The sequence below is a fragment of the Dama dama genome, chromosome 1 (assembly GCF_033118175.1).
Source record: "Dama dama isolate Ldn47 chromosome 1, ASM3311817v1, whole genome shotgun sequence".
Classification (NCBI taxonomy): Eukaryota; Metazoa; Chordata; class Mammalia; order Artiodactyla; family Cervidae; genus Dama; species Dama dama.
This window is the reverse complement of record NC_083681.1, coordinates 63473940-63493769: the sequence shown is the minus strand read 5'-3', so window position 1 is coordinate 63493769 and position 19830 is coordinate 63473940. Positions and strand designations below refer to the sequence as shown.

Genomic DNA, 19830 nt, shown 5'->3' with positions numbered 1-19830 from the left:
ATACTCGCCCATCACTTTGAGTTACCCTCTGCATCCCTCTGAGGGGCTCTGGATTAGTAGTGAGATGTACAAGTGCAGAACTGGGGCCAGATCCCACCTGACACCTGTTTTTTTGTATAGCCTGCAGGCCAGTGATTAGTTTTATATTTTTAAATGTTTGAAAAAGTATTAAAAGACTAGTTTGTGACACATGAAGGTGATATAAAATTCCAAATCAGTGCCCATGTGGAGACTTCCCTGGTGTCCAGTGGCTAAGACTCCACACTCCCAAATGCAGGGAGCCCAGGTTGATCCTTGATTAGGAAGCTAGACCCCACATGCCACAACTAAGATTTTGAATGCTCCAACTGAGACCCAGAGCAGCCAAATAGTTTTTTTTTTTAATTACTTTAAAAATAGAGCCGATTATCTTTTAAAAATCTGTGCGCATCTATTTATGTGTATGCGCATGACACTGGCAGAGCGGTTGTAACAGAGACCCGCACAGCCAAAAATATTTACTCTCTGACCCCTTGCGGGAAAAGTTCACTGATCCCAGCTTCATACTGGCTCCAAGGGTGGGTGGAGGGAGGACAGTGATCTCCCTTAGCCACCTCCCAGGCTGCCCCAAATAAACACATAGTCTAAGTATGAATAATGTGCTGACTCTACAAACACAGCTTCGTGACAAGTCCCAGGGGACCCCTCCCCAGCCTATCGCTGCCCCAGAACCTCCCTACACAGGCCCTTCCTCTGTTTGAAAGCCCCATCCAACTGATGTCCACTCATCAGCTATGTCTCTTCCTTCAGGACGCCTTCCTTGACTACTCGGCCTACATAGTCCACTTAGAGGCCCTCCTCTGGGCTCTTTGGTCCAACTCCATGTAGCTGTTTTCACATATTATTGACTTGGCTGGTATACCGTCTGCCCTTCTTCACTAGACTGCAAACATCAAGGGGTCGAGACAATGTCCTGTTTACTTTTCAATCCCCAGAATTTAGCTACTTCTGACAGATTATTAGGTCATCAGTAAACAGAAGAAGGGAGTGGATGAATGCAGAATAAATGATCCATCTATTGTGAGTAAAGCATGACTCTTTATCAGCACAGGCCTTTAGGAAAAAATGGGATAGGTTGGCCTCGGGTCCCTTACTTCCTGCAAATAGTGATATTACTTTTGTATGGTATCTGATGGCTTTATCCCAAAGCTGTTGGCCCTGGGAATCAGTGAAGTCTTTTATAAGAATATTCCCATTTATTACATGTTTGCTATGTTTTAGGCATTTTGCTAAATGCTTATTTAACTTCTAATTCTCAAATAATCCTGTGAACTAGGAGCTATTATTAGGCCTACATCAGTTCAGTTCAGTCGCTCAGTCGTGTCCGACTCTTTGCAACCCCATGGACTGCAGCACGTGAGGCTTCCCTGTCCATCACCAACTCCCAGAGCTTGCTCAAGTTCATGTCCATCAAGTTGGTGATGCCATCCAACCATCTCATCCTCTGTTGTCCCCTTCTCCTGTCTTCAATTTGTTTCAGCCTCAGGGTCTTTTCCAATGAGTCAACTCTTCACATCAGGTGGCCAGAGTGTTGCAGCTTCAGCTTCGGCATCAGCCCTTCCAATGAATATTCAGGGTTGATTTCCTTTAAGATTGACTGGTTGGATCTCCTTGCAGTCCAAAGGGACTCTCAAGAGTCTTCTCCAACATAACAGTTCAAAATCATCAATCCTTCGGCGCTCAGCAGCTTTCTTTATGGTCCAACTCTCACATCCATACATGACTACTGGCAAAACCATAGCTTTGACTAGATGGACCTACATACAGATGAACAGATTGAGGCTCAGAGAGGTTAAGTAACTAGTCCAAAGTCACACAGTTAATAAGATTCATAACTGAGTTTTAAACCTTTTTCCCTCTGATTCATGTTCTTAAATCACCTGAAAGATCTAAACCAAAGCAGGTTGTATTTTTAGAAGGACTCTAGCACAGTGCATTTCTGACTAATGTGCTCATATTCTATTAATAAATATCTTGGCCATCTGCCCTGGACTTTATGATACTTACCTCTTTTTACTTAACCCCCAAGGAATGATTGTGCTCAGGCTGATTTATCCCTCTCCTTCCTTTGGGCTGACACGTGGAGACGTCTTCCACCCGCCTCTTTTACCTGCTGGCAGCATTGCCCTCACTGGGGATGTAGCTCGGAGATCACTCCCAGGAGAAGCTTTGCCTTCTGTGCCCACCTTTGCCCCCACCCCAGCAATGGCAGTGGCAAGCCCCCCTCTTCACGCTTGGTGATTCCGGCCCTGTGACATAAGGATTTCCCCCAGCTCCACCCCCCGCTCTGGGACCTCTCAGTCCCAGCACATTGCAGCTTCTACCGGCGGCTGAGGCCGCCGTGTAGCTGCCTCACGATCACACAGGTTCAGTGTGTTCACGGCTGCGCGAGTGTCGGCAGGATGCCACCGGAGATGGCTCCCCAGTCACCACCATCTGGCCAGGTGAAGGAGCTGGCCTTTAGCGAGGCTGATTCTTGGAATGAGACTTGCAGACAAAATCTCACCTCCTGCTTAGGAATATAGAACAATTTCTGAGTTTATTTTCCTTATTTTTTTTATTAATATTTATGTAAAACAAATAGGTTTTTTTTCTATTTGCTTTTTGTGCCTCCATGAGCTCACAACAGTTGTAATAATGGTTTTATTTTTATTAAAATATGTATGTTCATTTTTTAATCAGTAGGAAAAAAGTATGAAGAATAATGGAGGAAAAAAACCATCTCAAATTCTCCCGTGCAGAAATAACTTTTATGTTAAATGACCTTTGTTCTGGGCTCTTTATAAGTAATTAGATCATAGTTTTGTTCTTTTCCAAAACATTCATTTGTTTTCTTATATAAAAACTTAATTTCCGTTAACTTTCTGCCATATTTGAAATTATGGATATTCCTGTGCTCAGAAGAAATGATCTGTCATCCTCTTCTCCCTCTAAGTATATGTATCTCCCCATCTCATCCCCTATTTCTCTTAGAACAGTCACTTTTTACAACACCAGTAAATCAAATTTGTATCAAGTTTAGAAAGTGTAGTAGTTAAAACATTTTTATAGCCCCAGCATAGAGAGAACCACTCTCACCGTGGTGGTGTGTGCATGAGCTGGGGGGCGGGATGATATTTCAGGGTGATGACTGTGTGTGTTTGCATTTTACATGTGCTGCTGCCTTTATACAAGTGTGGATGGCTGTTGTCCTTGGCTCGCAGGAATTGATGTGCTCAGTCATCGTGGGTCAAGGACGGCATGTGACAGAGGACCATGGTCAAGTGGTGGATTTTCCTTTTTTTTTAGGAGGCGGCAGTTGCACGATTCAGGCTTCCTGGGTCACTCAAGTTCTTGATGTGTTACATCAATACTTTGGAAAGAGGCCACCCAGAATCTCTTAAAAAGTACTCTAAACACCACGGGGATCTTATTCCACAGGAAAAAGCTCAGTGGTTCACGTGTGAGTTCTGCGCTCCATACTGCCCCATGTTGTGACTGTTGCTGGGTTTTCCAGAGTTCACCTTTAGGTTTAATTTCCTGAAATTGATCTGCTTGGTTACTCTGGCTTTACTTTACTCTCTTGCAAAGGAGGGAAATGACAATGAACAGGCTGCATTTTGTTATGTCTTTACTTCAAAACAATTAGGCAGCAGTCCATGATCTTGACTCGTTCTTTTAGGGGCATATTCATCCCCTGGGTCTGGGATGGAACTGATATGAACTTTAATTAAACAAATCACCAAAATGCCTATGAGGTGGCATTCCTAGTGGAGATTTCAAAATCACCCCCCACTGTTTTGTTGGTCTGTTTTTTTTCCTGGTGGCCCCTCTCCCCGTCTAAATCTTCACCCTGCTTGGAGCCGCCTGGGAATTGGGTGAGCCAGTCCTGAGTTCAGAGGTGTTGCTGCCAACGGGAGGGGAAAGAGACAGCCCAAGGCCAGCTCCCCAAGCTGGAGCCCCACCAGCAGGCCCAAGACTGTCAAGGATTCCAAAGAGAGATGAATTCCAGCCCAGTATTCACTATGAGGTTTGCTTTTTACCATTCTTTTTTAAAACCATCTTTTTAAAGAGAATTTGGCTCTGGCAACAAGCATGTTGCACTTCATCAGCCTTTGATCTTGCCCTGGGTTCTCTGGCCCCTGGCTCCCTGGGCAGTCATAAACCATTATTATTTCACGGTTTAGTGGTAAGCTCCCAGCCCTCTGGGCCTCTCTTAACCGGAAGACCACCTTCAGCCTTGGTGGCGTTCTGATAACTTAGAGCGGGGTGTTAACCAGAGCATGGCTATGTTTGCTTTTAATTTCCTGACCTTGAGGAAGAAAGGGAAAGGGCAGTGCTAATTGGCCTGGTAAGTGGTGAAGAAGTCTTCTGTCGCTGAGCTTGTAGACGGAGCCCTGTGGGAGAGGCAGTGTGAACTCGAAGGATGGGCAGGCTGAGTCTGAATCCCACTTCCTCCGCTCACTTGGTGACCTTCACCAAGTGACCAGTGCCATCCAAACCACGTGTCCCTCATTGGTAAATAGGGGCTAGTAACAGTACTGGCTGATAGTAATGAGACCATTCCCAGGGTCTTCAGAGGGGCTCAAATGCTGCTTCATCTGACTGATAGTGTTGCCCAGTGTGGGGTCAGCCATCTTCATTACTAACTCGTAGTTCAAACCTGCTTCCCAAACTCAGCTTGGACCCCCACTCTTCTCTTTTCCTGCCTCCCCACCTTTGCTCCTCACTTGAACGCTTGGGTCTCATAGTATGGTGCTCTCATCTTTAGGTGGGTGCTGGCTGAGAATCACATGAGTATTTGATTACTCTTGAGGAATCACTTTTACAGGGAAGACTGACAGATCTTCAAGTCAAGCAGATTTCATTCCAGTTCTAGGTTTTCCTCCTTATTTCCTTCATCTTTCCCCTGCTTCAGCACTCCTCCCCCAATCTCTTTGAACTTAGACTATCAGGAGAGACACCATTCAGTGAAGGGAGTTGTTTTTTTGTTTTTTTTTTTTAATCAACTGTCTTTATATTCCATTTGGGTCTCTCTGGAAAATATTCCGGCTTTAACTCTTCAGCACTTTGTTCAGTGTGACTAATATACAACAACTGGGCATTAAACATACTATATATAAAATTCCAGATCGGAGAATGGAAACACTTTTTAAAAAAAATTAAAATGGTTGGATTATGTGAGCTATTTGGAAACTTCAGTGGGGCAATATAATTTTTATTTTCAGAAGCTTATGGATTGAACCCCACCCAAGTGTCCAGCTCCTAAGAAAACTGGTAAAAAAGATGCCTTGCCAAGTTTCCTCTCAAGGGCAGTAAAAGAGCAATCCTCTGCATCCTGGGTTTCATTTTAAAGAAGCAGGAAACGGACGGTGGCCTTGGCTGTCATCACAAATGAGCTTCCCTAAGTCGGCTAGCAAGTTGGGGGAAGTGTGTAGGGGCCAGGGACAGGAGAGGGTGCTAGGCACACGGGCTTGCACGGGTCTCTGGCTCCACTGCAGTCACAGCTCCCTGAAAAAAGCATTTGCAAGTCTGCACAGAGCCCTGGGAGTGGAATGTCGAGTTGAGGGGACAGTTAAGTTACAGTCTTGATGGCCTTTTAAAAATTTTCCCACTTTTAATTTTATTATTATTATTTATTTTTAATTGATTGATTGCATTACAATATTGGTTTGATATTGTCATACATCAACATGGATGAGCCATTGGTGTCCCTCTTGAACCTCCCTCCCACCTCCCACCCTTTCCCACCCCTCTAGGTTGTTACGGAGCCCCAGTTTGAGTTCACTGAGTTTACAGCGGATTTCTATTGGCTATTTATTTTGTATGTGTTAGTATATACCATTGCGCTACTGTCTCCATTCATCTCACCCTGTCCTCCCTCTCACCTACCCTTGTCCAGAAGTCTGTTCTCTGTGTCTGCATCTCCATTGCTGCCCTGTGAATAGGTTCATCTTGATGGCCTGTTGATTACTGGTCAGAAAAACTGAACTGTAAATTTATCTAGTTTTCACAAAAAAAGCTTATCTTTACATTACAATTTTGTGTGTATATGTATGTATGGGGAGGGGGTGTTGTTATAACTGGAGGAGAATGAAATCATAGGAAATAATACTATCAGGGCCTATTTGTTTCCACTGTTGACAATTCAGAAGTTAAATAGTGGAATGAAAGTGGGGGGAAAGGTTTTGAAGTGTATACTTTAGTGCTGGATCAGACTTAAGAGGCCGTCCAACTGACTGCCTTATTTTACAGAGAAGAGAATGAAATTCCCATTGGTTTGGTGTTTGGGCTGAATCCTGCTTCTGAAAAACCTTAGCACTGAAAGTCTGGTCTGTCAACCCAGTGTGCAGTCCACTGGCTTCTGCCTTGTTGCTTGCTTGCTGGGAGGAACCAGCACCTCTGCAAGCTGAAACCCAGCTTGAATTCCTGGTTGACTACCGGAAAGAAGGCAGGATGTGTCTTCTAGGCCCTGGATTTCCCATCTGACTCTATGGCGCCCTCTCTGGGGACTGGTGGAGAATCACCTGGAAAGGAACCTGAGACTGAAGCAGAGCCAAGTGACCAAACACGGAAAACAGCTTGAGAAACCAGGATCAGGTGTGCGTAGGCTTCTTAACTCTGCTGATTTCGTGAGAAGTGCTGGGAATTTCCCCCTTTACTGGCAGAATTATTTTCATGCCTAAGTATCACAGAGAGAAGAATATTCTCTATTCTTATCTATGGAAAGGTGTTTGAACCTATTCATGAGGTGGGGTGTCATTGAAGAGTTTAAAGCCAGAGAAAAGAAGAGTGTGTGACCAGAGTAACATACTTTCCAGGTGGCGCTAGTGGTAAAGACCCCACCTGGTAAAGACCCCTCCTGGTAAAGACCAGGAGATGTAAGAGACACAGGGGGTTCTGTCCCTGGGTCGGGAAGATCCCCTGGAGGGCGTATGGCAGCCCACTCCAGTATTCTTGCCTGGAGAATCCCATGGACAAGGGAGCCTAGCGGTCTACAGTTCATGGGGTCACAAAGAGTTGGACACAATCGAATCGACTTAGTACCCACGGCCAGAGTAAGGGATGTCAGAGACTGGTGAGATGGAGGTGGGAGACCGGGGCGGGGGGGCAGGGGGTTGCTGCTCGCAGGATCCGGAGGGAAGCGTGAACCAGCAGTGACAGAGCTTTGAGATGGGAAGGTGGCGAGAGCTGCAGGGCCTGGTGGTTGATTGGATGTGTGGGGGAGGAGGGAGAGAGTTGATAAGGATGACTCACAGGTCTGTCCTTGGGCAACTGGGTGGATGTCATGCTGTGCTCAGAGAAAGGACTGGCGGCTCTGGGGAATGAGATAATGAGTTCTGAGATTCAAGGGTTGGGCAACCTGCTTGAGAAGAGTGGAGTGAAGATTGTGGTTATGTGTGTAGATTGAGAAACTTAGAGGCTTCACACAGGGCCAAAGCAGATGGGGTGGAACCTTGTTTCAACAGAAATGCCGATTTTGGAGATGAGAGAGGCAGAGGATGCCTGGATCTTGTGTACTCCTTCCCCGCCTCTCACGCAGTAGTTCATTTCATGGCAATGATCTGAGCCATGCATGTGGGTTTTCTCTGTAACTTTTACAGCGTTCAATAGGGACTGATTTGGGTGTCCTTATTAACTAGTAAAGGAATGAAGGTTTCACTCCAGCTTGCTTTCTTTTCCATCATGACTGAAATAAAGTTTTTTCTAAGGATTTTAGTAAAGGGAAGGGAGATGCTTTGCCTTTTTTTTTTTTTTTTGGAAAACCCTTTTTCCAGAATAACCTTGCCCCAGGCCCATGTCATAAAGCTGGGAATTTCTGTGGGCAAAGAAGGCATAGTGTTGAGAGAACTTAAGGCAAATGTTTTCCATCTCCAGTGAGAATGGCTGAGGATCAGGCTTATGTGGGAGAGAGAAGAATTTCACATTAACAAAAAAAAAAAAAAAAAGCTTCCTTAGGGGACAGAATCAGCAGATTCAGAAGGCAAGCTATGGGACTGCATTCTGGAAAGATCAGGGGGAATAAGAGAGACAGGCTTCTGCCCGTAGAGCTTCACTCGAGGCCTCCAGGGATCCTTAGCAGGTGGTGCCTGGAGACACATTAGAAAGAAAGTCATATTTCTGGATCTTTATATTTCTTCCTCTCACACTCCAGGTCCAAACAGAACAGAACCCCTTTTCTCGCACATATCCTCATTCTCTCTAACTAAAGGACAAGGTGGTCAAAGTTAGGACGTCATTTTATTTCAACATCTTGAGACACAAGAGATTGACATTCTAGCCCCAGTTCAGTTCCTGATCCTCAATAACCTTGGGAAGATCACTTAACTTTGGGGGTGGGGGCCTTGGTTTTCTCATCTATACGATGGGTGCAAACATTACCTCATGAAGCCTTGGGAATTGAATGTGATCTTGCATACAAAGTTACCACAATCCTGGCACATAGCGAGCCCTCTGTAAAAGTCAGCAGTGGCTATTACTGATAATGACTGCTCTACCTCCCTTGCCAGGAGAATAAATTACATACTCGGTGTTAGAAGTCTCTTAAAAGCAAAAGGTACTATGCAAAAGCTGTGATGCTATCAATTACTATTATTAATAAGAGGCTCATAATTACCTTTGCCACAGTATTAAGTGAAAGCCCCTTTGGGTGGGTGATGACTGGGAAAATGGGAACAATTATTAATGGAGCTGCCAGCTCTTGTTACTAGATCCACTGACATAATATTTCTCTCTGGGAATCCTTTGACAAATCAGCTGACCTTCCTATTCCCTCCCTTGCCCTAAGCACTGTAAATTTGATCCACATGTCCCCAGCATTGTTTCTGTGGATTAATAATGAAGAGAAGGGGGAGAGTGAGGCCTGCATTAGGACCTCTCATTGTGTAGAGACTCTCCCAAATGTTTGGGCTGTCCGTGGGGTTGAGCTTTTTTAGTTGAGGGGGTGGGTGGGTAGGCGGGGGTTGTCTTTTGTTTAACTTGTTTTAATGCCCAGAGCCGGCTCTTCCTAATGTGTTTGGGCCCTCAGCTGTCGAGGAGGGGTTCCGCTTTGGGGACGCAGATTGGGGAGGGAGGACCCAGTCATGCCCTCCTCCTCCCACTGGAAGCAGAGCTTTGAGGAAGTGCTTCGATCACCACTGCCATCCTGGAAGGGTCGAAGGGAGACTCAGGGCGCGGGTCTCAGGCATGCAGCAAGGCAGAGAGGGAGCACAGAGGAGGCCTGGAGGCCGGGCTGGGGGACGGGCAGGCTAGGGGGCAGGGCTGCACCGCAGCTGAACCTCGAGACCGGTCAAAGACCGCCGCCAGGATCCTGGGCAGGAGGGAGACTGCTGTGTGCGTGAGGCCTGGCACCGGGGCTTCCTGGAGTGAACCGAGCAGGAATAACGACAGCTCTGAGTCAGGACAGCCATAGGTGAGCTTGGTGGTGTGCATCTGGGCTCACAGAGGGATGAGTGCATATATTCTAGGGCCAGTCAGACCTGGCTTTGAATCCTAGCTCTGCCACTTAGTAGAGCAAGTTATTAAAACTCTCTGCACAGTATCTAAAATGGAGACAGAGGTGCCTGCCTTGATGAAAGATTAATGCATGAAGTCTGTGTTTCCAGCACATAGGGAAAATACCTGTAATAGCAACTGAAGAGCCTTTAACTCTGAACCACACAGCAGTCCAAGCACTGACATTCAACAACTCAAGTCATTCCTCACTGCCACACCGTAAGCTCAGTAGTAACCTTTATTTTCTGTAGTTAACACGTGAGGAATCTGAGGCACAGAGAAGTGAAGTAACTTGCCCAAGATCACACAGCTGGTTCAGTAACAGAGCCAGAATCATGAACCCAAAGGTCCCAGCTCCAAGGCCCTGTCTTGAGCTCTTTGCTACAGGACCCATTCCTGTTGTCATCCTTGTGACAATTTCTGTGGGCAGGATAGGGAATTCTAGCCCGGATTTGGCCGCATCCCAGGGGCTCTCCCATTATCTCAAGGAATTTTAAGAGATTTCTCCCAAAAGTGACGGATTAAACTCCTGTGGGTATTTTGCTTTTTCAAAAAAAAGTTCAAGGGGGTTGGACCAAGATGCCTTGATCGAAGAAATAGCAGTTATCAAAAACCGGGAATCTCTGTGGCCACATGCTCTTAACCAATGCTTCAATTTTAAGCCAGTCTGATTTTGCTTCTCTGGTGTTTTCTAAGAAGCCACACAGTGAGTTGAAGAAATTTACACGCTGTCACCCTCTGGGATTGATTCTGACAGCTCTGCTCCTCTGTTGTTGAAGTGCTAATGAAAAACACTAATTGGCCTTGGCCAGTGGCTGGAGTCGGGAAAGCCAGCATCCTTCTTTCTGGTTTCTCTTAGTCCTGTTCTTGGCTTGAAGGAGAAGGGGGTGGTGTGTGGGCAGCATGAGGAAGTGAAAGGACTCCAGGGGTGATGCTGGCCTTTGGGTGGGCAGGGTGGACCTTTATATCTGATGCCCCATTCTCTGAGCAATGAGAGGACAAAGCCAGGTCTCTTTGTCACCCTGGAATCCTGAAGACAGCACAGTGCCTGGGAAGCACTCTGAATATTCAGCGAGTGAAGAAGGGAAGGAATGAGTGAATGCTTGTGTGGCCCACAGGTGTCTGGAGGCCAGTTCCTTGTGCAGCTTCAAGAAAGGGTGGTCTCCACTGCCTTAAACCACATATGCAGGTGGGCCACCCCGCATTCTGGCTCCCACAACACCGGCCACAGTTAAAAGTCAGCTGTCCTAAGTGGAACCTTGCAATTGGCCCACTCCCCATCTCCTGCTCCACCAGCTGGGAAACAGGGCTATGGACTTCCAGCTTTGCTTCCTTCCTCAGGTGACTTGTTGATAAAAGACATTTTCACATATTGAGATATAGGGAAGTCATTCTGGCTTACACATGAGTTAATTTGATGTTGTTGTTATTGCTGTCTATTTATTTATTTGGCAGCTCCGGGTTTTAATTTTGACATGTGGGATCTTTAATTGTGGCATATGAACTCTTCGTTGCAGCATGCGGGACCCAGTTCCCCGACCTGGGGTTGAACCCAGGCCCCCTGAATTGGAAGCTTGGAGTCTTAGCCACTGGGCCACCAGGAAAGTCCCTAACTTGAATTTTATGCTAACCAAAATAACCTGGGGCCTATCAAACATACACTGTACATCTGCTTTATTGCTGAAGAAAAAGGCACATTGACCGGAGGTAAATAACGTCTACGTTAAAAATAAAGGTTAAGGACTTCCCTGGCAGTCCAGTGGTTAAGACGTCACCTTCCAGTGCCAGGGTGGGAGTTAGATCCCTGGTTGTGGAACTGAGATCCCATGCTGAAAAACTGAAAATAAAACGGAAGCAGTGTTGTAACAAATTCAGTGAAGCCTTTAAAATTGGTCCACAGCCAAAAAAACCTTTTTAAAAAATTTAAAAAATAAAGATGAAATGCCCCTCTTCCTGGGATGGTGCTACTGGCTCTCCTTTGATGATAAAGACCCCCTTCCCAGGTGTGAAGGCCTTAATGACTCTCTTGTGTACATGCTGGTCTGTTCTTTTTTTTTTCTTTTCAAACCTTGAAGATATGTAACCCTGACTTGTTTAATATTCTTTATTCTGACAAGGTATAAAACTGTTCTGAAGACTCTGCTTCTCCAAAGCAGTTTCTCAGAGTAATCCGGGCAGCACACTAGTCCTCCGTTTGGTGCAGATAAAACTCTATTTTATTCTTACCATCGATTGTTTATTAATTGTATTCACTGACACGCCACCTTGTCTCCCCACAGGGGTCCTCTCCCTCCCCGCGTACTTCAGCCCCTACAACGGGGGGTCCCTGGGCCATGACGAGCGAGCTGATGCCTACGCGCAGCTGGAGCTCCGGACCCTGGAGCAGTCCCTCCTGGCCACATGTGTGGGGAGCATCTCCGAGCTGAGTAAGTGTAGCCCCCACAGCCCGCTGGCTCCGAGGGAGAGGTGGGGAGGAGCCCGCCTTCTGGGTCCTGGCTTCCTCCTCCTCTGCGTGTGTCCTGCCTTCTCTGAAAACTGCCCATCCTTTAAGGCCAGAGGTTGCAAACCAGTGGCCCACAGACATGCGTGGTTTGACCAGCAGGTGCATTTAATCACATCCAAACCCAGATCTCTGATTTCTCTAGAGAAATCAGACCGTCTGACACCACTGTGCCCCATCCCTGGATGGCGGTGATCAGGGGAGCTGAGCGGCAGCTAAGGGGATAGCAGGAGTTCCCTTCATTGTCATATACCTTGGTATCTCATACCTGACCTGTACCATGCATTTATTTTACCTGCCTGGCCCCAAAGACTCTGAGTTTATAGCCAGTGTGACAAAGAACGCACCTCCTGCAACCTCAACATAGAAGAAGAAAGAAAAAAGCAAAACTCTGGCTGGAAGGTGGCGGGTGTGGTCGGCAGACACAGCCCTGCAGCACCCTGGGCATCTCCCAGGACCTCGGGGCTCTCTGAAACACGCTGGGAAACCCCTGGGTCTAGGTCATTATCGCTTGACAGCTGCTTCAAAAAAGCGTGTTAGGAGGCAAGAGATCCCCATGTCCCCCAGTCTTTCCCTCTCATTATCCCGATTATTTGAGCAATCAAACTGCGCTCTCAGCCTCCTCAGTTCTCCCTTCCTGGTCGTAAGCCCACCCAGCAGAGGGTGGGCACACTTGCCCAGGGTCATAGCACACAGCGTGGAAACAGATGGAGTTTCACTCTGCTCCTGCTTTTTCCGCTTGTGATTTCTCTGAGGTTTCTGGCCCCTGAATAGTGAATGGCAAGCCTTTCTGCTTCTTTAGGACACAGCTTCCTCCCTTCCTGCCCGCAGTCTTCCTTCCCTCCCCAGCACAGGAAGTGAAGGTGCCTGGTTCAAGGTCATAGAGCAGATTGGTAAAAGGGCTGGTTCAGAAAGCAGGACTTCAGGCTCTTTGTCTCCTAGGGGCATTCCAGCATGGCCACCTGGGTCCCCTGCCCTTGGGGACCCTGCAGGAAGTGGGCTTGGGTGTGTGGGCTGTCTGTGAGCTGGGTGTGAGCTATGCAGAGTCTGTGTGATGAACTGTCTTGGCCCGAGGACAATGAGGAACAAATGTAGGCTTCAGTCCACTGGAGAGCACTTGGGTTTTGTTTCGCATTTGGAACATTGTGAGCATTTACTGTGTGCTAGGCAGTATATGAAGCAGCTTGGTCACGTGATCTCATTTACTCTGCAGAACAGCTCAGCAAGGTATGTCCTGGTGAGGGAACTGAGGCTTAGAGAGGAAAAGCCATTGCCCCCAAGTCAGACTGCTGATTGGAAGAAGCCGAATGAGGGCTTGACTCCCACTGTGTCTAGCTTTAGCAAAGCTCTGCATTACTTAGGGCTATGGTGGGCTACAGCCCATAGGGTCGCAAAGAGTTGACTGAAGTGACTTAGCACACACGCATGCATGGACTTCCTAGATGTGGCTAGCAACCCAGCCACCAGCATCTCAAGGCAGCTGAGGTCAAGATCGGAATCTGATCTTGACTTTTATCATAGAGCCTTTTATTGTAGTAGTCTCCATACCCGTTACAATCCACAGGAAGACACAAGGCGGGCATTCAGAAACTAGTTCGGGAGACAGGCTTGTCATCTTTCTGTCCTTGTCATTCAGCCCAGGGACCAAGTCCTGTTGTTTCTACCTGCTAAAACTATCCCGATTTCTGGTTTTCTCCTTTCACCACCTTCACTTCCAACAACTCAGCCCAAACCAGGGCTATTTAAAACCCAAATTGGATTATGTCACTCTGCTGCTCAGTATCCCCTCCATTCTCCCCCATGGCTTTCCAACACACTCAGTGAAATCCAGGACTGGACACGTCATCAATCTGGCTTCATCACCTACTATTCTTCTCTTGCTGAGCGCCCTGCAACCACCCGGCCTCCTGGCCAAAATCCTCCCACCCCAGGGCCTTTGTATTAGGCATTCCTCTACCTGTGACCTTTTCCCCCAGGTGCCCAGTCATGGCACGTTCTTCAAGTTTCTGCCAAATAACACTTACTAGACAGGGCTTCCCCACAGACCCTGCAGAGACTCGAGGTCCCAGCGTCATTCCTCTGTGTCCCATCTTGTGGCTTTGGTTTATTCCAGGCACTGATGGACACTTGGCAGGTGAATAGTTGGTCATCTCTCCCATGTGATTAGAAAGTCACCATCACAAGAATGGAGACTTTCTCTGTTGTACCCCTGGAGTACGTATCACCCGTGTTGAGAACAGTGTCTGAGCCGTGTGTGTGTGTGTGTGTGTGTATAGAAATGAATTCTCTCCATGCTAAGTCACTTCAGTCGAAGTGACCAATTCTTTGTGACCCTATGAACTGTAGACCGCCAGGCTTCTCAGTCCATGGGATTCTCCAGGCAAGAATATTGGAGTGGGTTGCCATGCCCTCCTCCAGGGGATCTTCCCAACCCAGGGATCGAACCTGTGTCTCCTGCATTGGCAGGCAGGTTCTTTACCACTAGTGCCACTTGGGAAACCCAGTGAATCCTCTATCATATAGTTTTTGCCTCCTAAAGCCCACCTAGGACTGATTCTCATTCTGGCTCAGCCATTCCTCAGGCCAAAGGTAAGAAGGAAGCCCAGAGCATCTTTTACCGACAGTCCAACTGGCTATGTCATGTACCAAGACGCCCAAGCTCTCGCACTCTGAAACCACTGTTTTTGCTAGTCATCGTGAATGAGGAAGAAGGTGAAGGTGGAGGCAGATATTGCAGTTTTTCCCTCTGAGACTAAAGAATATAATGAGGCTAGTGATACTTGGCACTGAGTTCCTCGTCCCTGAAAGTTTAGCCCAGGTTTAACACACATCCTCTCACTGCACCTCGCCAGGACCAGCCTGCCAGGTCGGTCGGGAAGTCTCACTCTTGTATCAGGTCCAGCTGCACGGGGAGCTCCAGCCACTTGTCTTTTCCTCTGTCCCTCTCTACTTATGAGAATGTAAATGGGAGGGGATAAGAAAGAAATGAAACACTTTTTTAAAGGGAACCAGGTGGTGTGGGCCTCATTTTCGAGACAGTGTTAAATCCCAGGTTACCCCTGCTCCTTTTTTTTTTTTTTTCCTGACTTCACCAGGTCTTAGTTGCAGCATGTGGGATCTTTAGATGCAGTATGCAAACCCTTAGTTGTGGTATGTGGGATCTAGTTCCTTGACCAGGGATTGAACCGGGCCCCCTGTATTGGGAGTGCAAAGTGTTAGGCACTGGACCACCAGGGAAGTCCCTCCCCTGCTCTTTTTATTCAATGGCTCCTGATGGGCGTTAGACAGACCAGAGGGAACCCATAGCACCTCTGATCAAGGTTCTCATGACTAGCAAGCAGAAAGGGTGTTTCTCCCTGCTCCTGGGTGTTCCTGGGCTTTAGACTGAGGTCTCATCAAGCTTAGGGTCAATTGATTCTTGAGTACAAAGACATCTCAGAAGCAGCTTTGAGAACCCAGTTTTGCCAAACCAACAGCACAGCCCCATTGGGCCACAGCTTCTCAAACTCGCTGTGGTGATGGGCTAGGAATGGTATATCCTCAGCTCTATTGGGCTTCCCAGATGACGCTAGTGGTAAAGAACCTGTCTGCCAATGCCCGAGACGCAAGAGATGTGGGTTCGATCCCTGGGCTGGGAAGATCCCCTGGAGGAGGGCATATCTTCCCACTCCAGTATTCTTGCCTGGAGAATCCCATGGACAGAGGAGCCTGGCAGGCTACAGTCCATAGGGTCGTAGAGAGTTGGCTATAACTGAAACGACTTAGCATAGCTCTATTGCAAACTGAAACTTTTATAAAATAAATAAAAAGGAGTGTCTAGAAACACAAAATAAAGTGCAGGTCAGATGCAAGTCATCTTATTTTATTATTAGATTAAATGGGCATAAAATAACTCTGTCAAAAAAAAAATCACTCTGTCAGACTGCTCTGGAAATTTTTTCAAGCTCACTTTCAGTTTCTGAACTGAACTTCTGAACCAGTAACCACCAGTTTCGCAGACCTGTTGCAGTCTGCAGACCGCCCTTCGAGTAAGCAATGTTGCAATGGTCGAAAGCATGTGTTTGGTACACAGGGATCGCAGTTCAAATCCTGGCTGGTCCCCTTGCTGCTTATGCCCCTGGACACATTTAACTTGTGTAAGCCTGTGTCCTCATCTGTGAAACGGAAATGCCTTGCTGATGGGGTAGCTGTAAAGACTTGAGATTTTGTTGTATCTTTTCATGTCTGTCACGAAGCCTAGAAAATAGAAAGTGGCAGGGAGGACAGTCTCTCAGGGAGAACATCCAGAGCACACGGCTGTCTTTGCCTGTTACACGGCGCTGCAGTGCAGCTTAAGTCTTTAGATGCCTGATCAGAGTTGTCTGCAGGCATCTGTCTTTTTGGTCTTTGAGAGAGACTGGTAGCCCGCAGCTTGGCTTGGAGCAAAGTATCCAGGGTCTCCATCTCTAGTTCCCATGCCTTCATGGAAAGGCCTTTTGGAAAGGCCTTCATGGAAAACTTCATGCCTTTTCTGAAAGCCTCTCTCTTCCTGGTTTCCCTTTTAGGGAACCCTTAGGAGGCATGTCTGTTCCTTCCTTGACTTTCTTGGCTGCATTCTGGCTGGAAACGTGCTGCCAAGGGGTCTACACCAGTAACAACACAATAATCTTAAATGTAATGAATGGTAACAACTTCTACCTTATCAAATTTTGAAATGATATTTCACCAAGGTTTCTTTGATGCTATCAGGGACTCTGAATTCTCCTCCTCATGGTCCTGTGGTCGTGCCAACGGTTATGACATTCAGACCTGGAGACACGGGAGCCAGGTTTCAACTTATTGCAGCCAACATAGGTCTACAACTAGCTTCTGGGAGGTGGCTTGGCCTGGAGTTATTGGGACCAGTTTCTACCACCCAGGACCTGAGGGCAGAGCTGGGATCTGGCATTGTAGGGCTGGACTGCTCCTGTCCTGGGAAAGGTGGAGCAGCCCTTGACTGCAGGCAGAGGTCCCAGGAGGAAGAGCATGACAAGGTGGCCTGTAGTCTAGAAGAATAACAACAAAGGACAGTAATAATAGTGGTGATGTATTTAACTTTACCAAGCCCTTTGTGCCAAGCATGATGTTAAATGCTTCACATTGGTTATTTATTTGAATTCTCAGAACTTGTGGTTAGAAGCAATTATTTTTACAGATAAGGAAACTGAGGCTTTGATAAGTAACTTATAGAAGGCACACAGTTAGTTTGAAACCTAGGCAGGTCTGACTCTGGAATCTATGCTCTTAATTCGCTTACCTGGTGATTCTCAAATCTGACTGGACATTAGATTCAGCAAGGAAAGTTTTACAAAATATAGACACCTGGGTCCTGCCCCAGGCCAATTAAATCAGTTTTGGGGATGGAACCAGGTGTTGGGGACTCTGCTCTCAGCCCTCTTGGCCCTGGGATCTGGCAGGAGGCACCCGAGCTGCAGCCGTGGGCTGAGCAGGGTCCGCTGTGTAGAGAGGAGTGAGGACCCAGGGTGAGGGGGCATGGAGGGCTCTTTCCCTGCGTGGAGGTCTCTAGTTCCAGGGCTGTCGCTGTCCCTTCTTGGAAACCAAATGTTGTCACTCTGGTGGTCATGGGAGGACTTGGCATCTAATGAGCTCAAGTCAAGTACCACCAGAAGTGTTTCAGAATGAAGTGAATGTGTAAGGCTGCGTTTTCACTCTTCAAATGTTTGCTGAGCACCTGTTGTGCAGTAGAACCCGTGCAGGGTACCAGGGGTACATAGAACAGAGTACCAGACCCAGATGCTCCGCAGGGAAGTTTAAGGGAATAAATGAATGATTTGGTCCAGCCGAACATCAAATGACGCTTCACCTGCCGTAATAAAACCTGCTGGTTTCTCCCTCCATAGGTTCAGCTTTGCTCAGAGGCTTTCTATCCAAGGGGCTATCTGTGAGGAACTGCATGGGGATAGAGGAAGCTGACCCACCGGAGACGCTCCCCTGAGTTCTCAGGCCTGAGAAGAATGGAAGGCGCCACTTTTCCTAGAGTGAGGGGCCCGCAGGTGCCTGGGGCTGTTTCACCCATCCTTTCTCAGCATTGTGGCCTCACACAATGACGGGATGTTTCCTGTCCTAAGCTGGTGGGGTGTTGAAAAGACTTGCTGGGGAAGAAACCCAGCACAGGATATAGGAACCTGAGGACCCCACGACCTTCAGGAGGGCAGGCCGTGGCCTGGGTCTCTGCTCCGTTCATGGACTTTGGAGACACACAGATGTGGATTCAAATCTAGACTCTACCATCTACTTAACTTCTGGACACTGTGGCATCCCTGTGACCAGGGAAATGCATGGGGTCAGTAATGTTTACTTACCAGATGAGCCTCAGTTTCTTCATCTGTAAAATGGGGATACACTTGGACCCCAGCAGTGTACAGATCAAATTAAATCCTTTTTCTAGGAAATGGAACACCCAGCACATAGTAAGCATAGTGGACAGTGGTGGTGAGAGTTTTCCTTGGGGCCATGGAAAGGGAAGCCCTTTTCTGCAGAAGTACCTGCACTTTTGGGGACTCCCCTGGTGGTCTAGTGGTTAAGAACCCGCCTTCCAATGCCGAGGACGTGGGTTCCATCTTTGGTCAGGAAACTAAGATCCTACATGCCACGGGGCAGCTAACCCCTCACTCCTCAACTACTGAGCCTGGGTGCTCTAGAGCCCTTGCTCTGCAACAAGAAAAACCCAAGGGCCACAACTAGAGAGAAGCCCCCCATTACAACCAGAGAAAGCCCACACACCACAGCAAAGGGCCCATGCAGCCAAACATTTTAAAAATAAAAATAAAAAAAAAAAAAAGAAGTACCTGGACTTTGCCCCAGAGAGCACGGGAAAGAACCACCACACAGCCTGGCACAGGAATTAGAGGCTGAGAGGAGAGGCCCAGAGAGATTCCCATGGTCGGAGCCGGGAGAAGGCCCGTGGGATGGTGGAGTGAGTGGGGATGTTGAAAAAGAAACTGTATTAGCATAAGGTCTGGTGGGGCCGGGCCCTGCCTAGCGTTTCATTTCACTGTTAGGGCAGGACTGGAAGTGAAAGGGAATCTAGAATCCTATTGTGCGTCTGGGTGACAGTTGCCACCTCCGCCTGCTGCCTCGGGGTAAACAGTAATTATGCATGCCGGCTTAGGCACTGTTCCTCTGGCCAGCAAGGATCCTTGGAAGAATGTGCACTGGGAACTGACTTTTTCTCCCCCTCTCTCCTGCCCTCCTCCCCGCCAGGTGACCTGGTCTCCCGTGCCATGCACCACATGCAGGGACGCCACCCGCTGTGTCCAGGCTCCAGCCCTGCCCGCCAGGCCCGCCAGCCGCCCCAGCCCATCACCTGGTCCCCCGACGCCCTCCACACACTGTACTACTTCCTGCGGTGTCCACAGATGGAGTCCATGGAGAACCCCAACCTGGACCCCCCGAGGATGGCCCTGAACAATGAACGGTAGGGCTCTGCCTTGGGCTGCCTACCTGGTGGGCCACGCGACCCTGTGAGCGTGTGGAGTGACTGACAAGGTGGCCGAAGAACCCTGACCCTGGCCTGTTTGCCTGTGGGGAGGTGGCCTGACACGGGCAGGGACTGTGTATTCAGTTGGAAGAAGGTCTGGCCCTGGAGTGCAGCAGGGTTTGATGACCCTGGGCTGATGTATTTTGGGTTGTTGAGGCTCAGAATTTGGGCTTTGGCCCCTCTCAGCTTTATCACTCACCACCTGGGCTCTCAGAAAGTCATTTGCCTCTTTTATAAAATGAGGTATTCACACCTGCCTACAAAGGTGGGTGGTAAGACGCACGTGAGCTCGTACTCT

The 19830-nt window shown here is 47.9% G+C and overlaps 1 protein-coding gene across 1 annotated transcript in view; it reads left to right on the top strand.

Annotated features, from left to right (window-relative positions):
* The window catches only part of ABTB2 (ankyrin repeat and BTB domain containing 2), a 185471-nt gene that overhangs the window by 121433 nt on the left and 44208 nt on the right, over positions 1 to 19830 (top strand). The window contains exons 2-3 of the mRNA XM_061151749.1: positions 11793 to 11939; positions 19256 to 19469. Coding sequence (XP_061007732.1) covers positions 11793 to 11939; positions 19256 to 19469 — 361 coding nt within the window. The remainder of the gene's footprint in view (positions 1 to 11792; positions 11940 to 19255; positions 19470 to 19830) is intronic.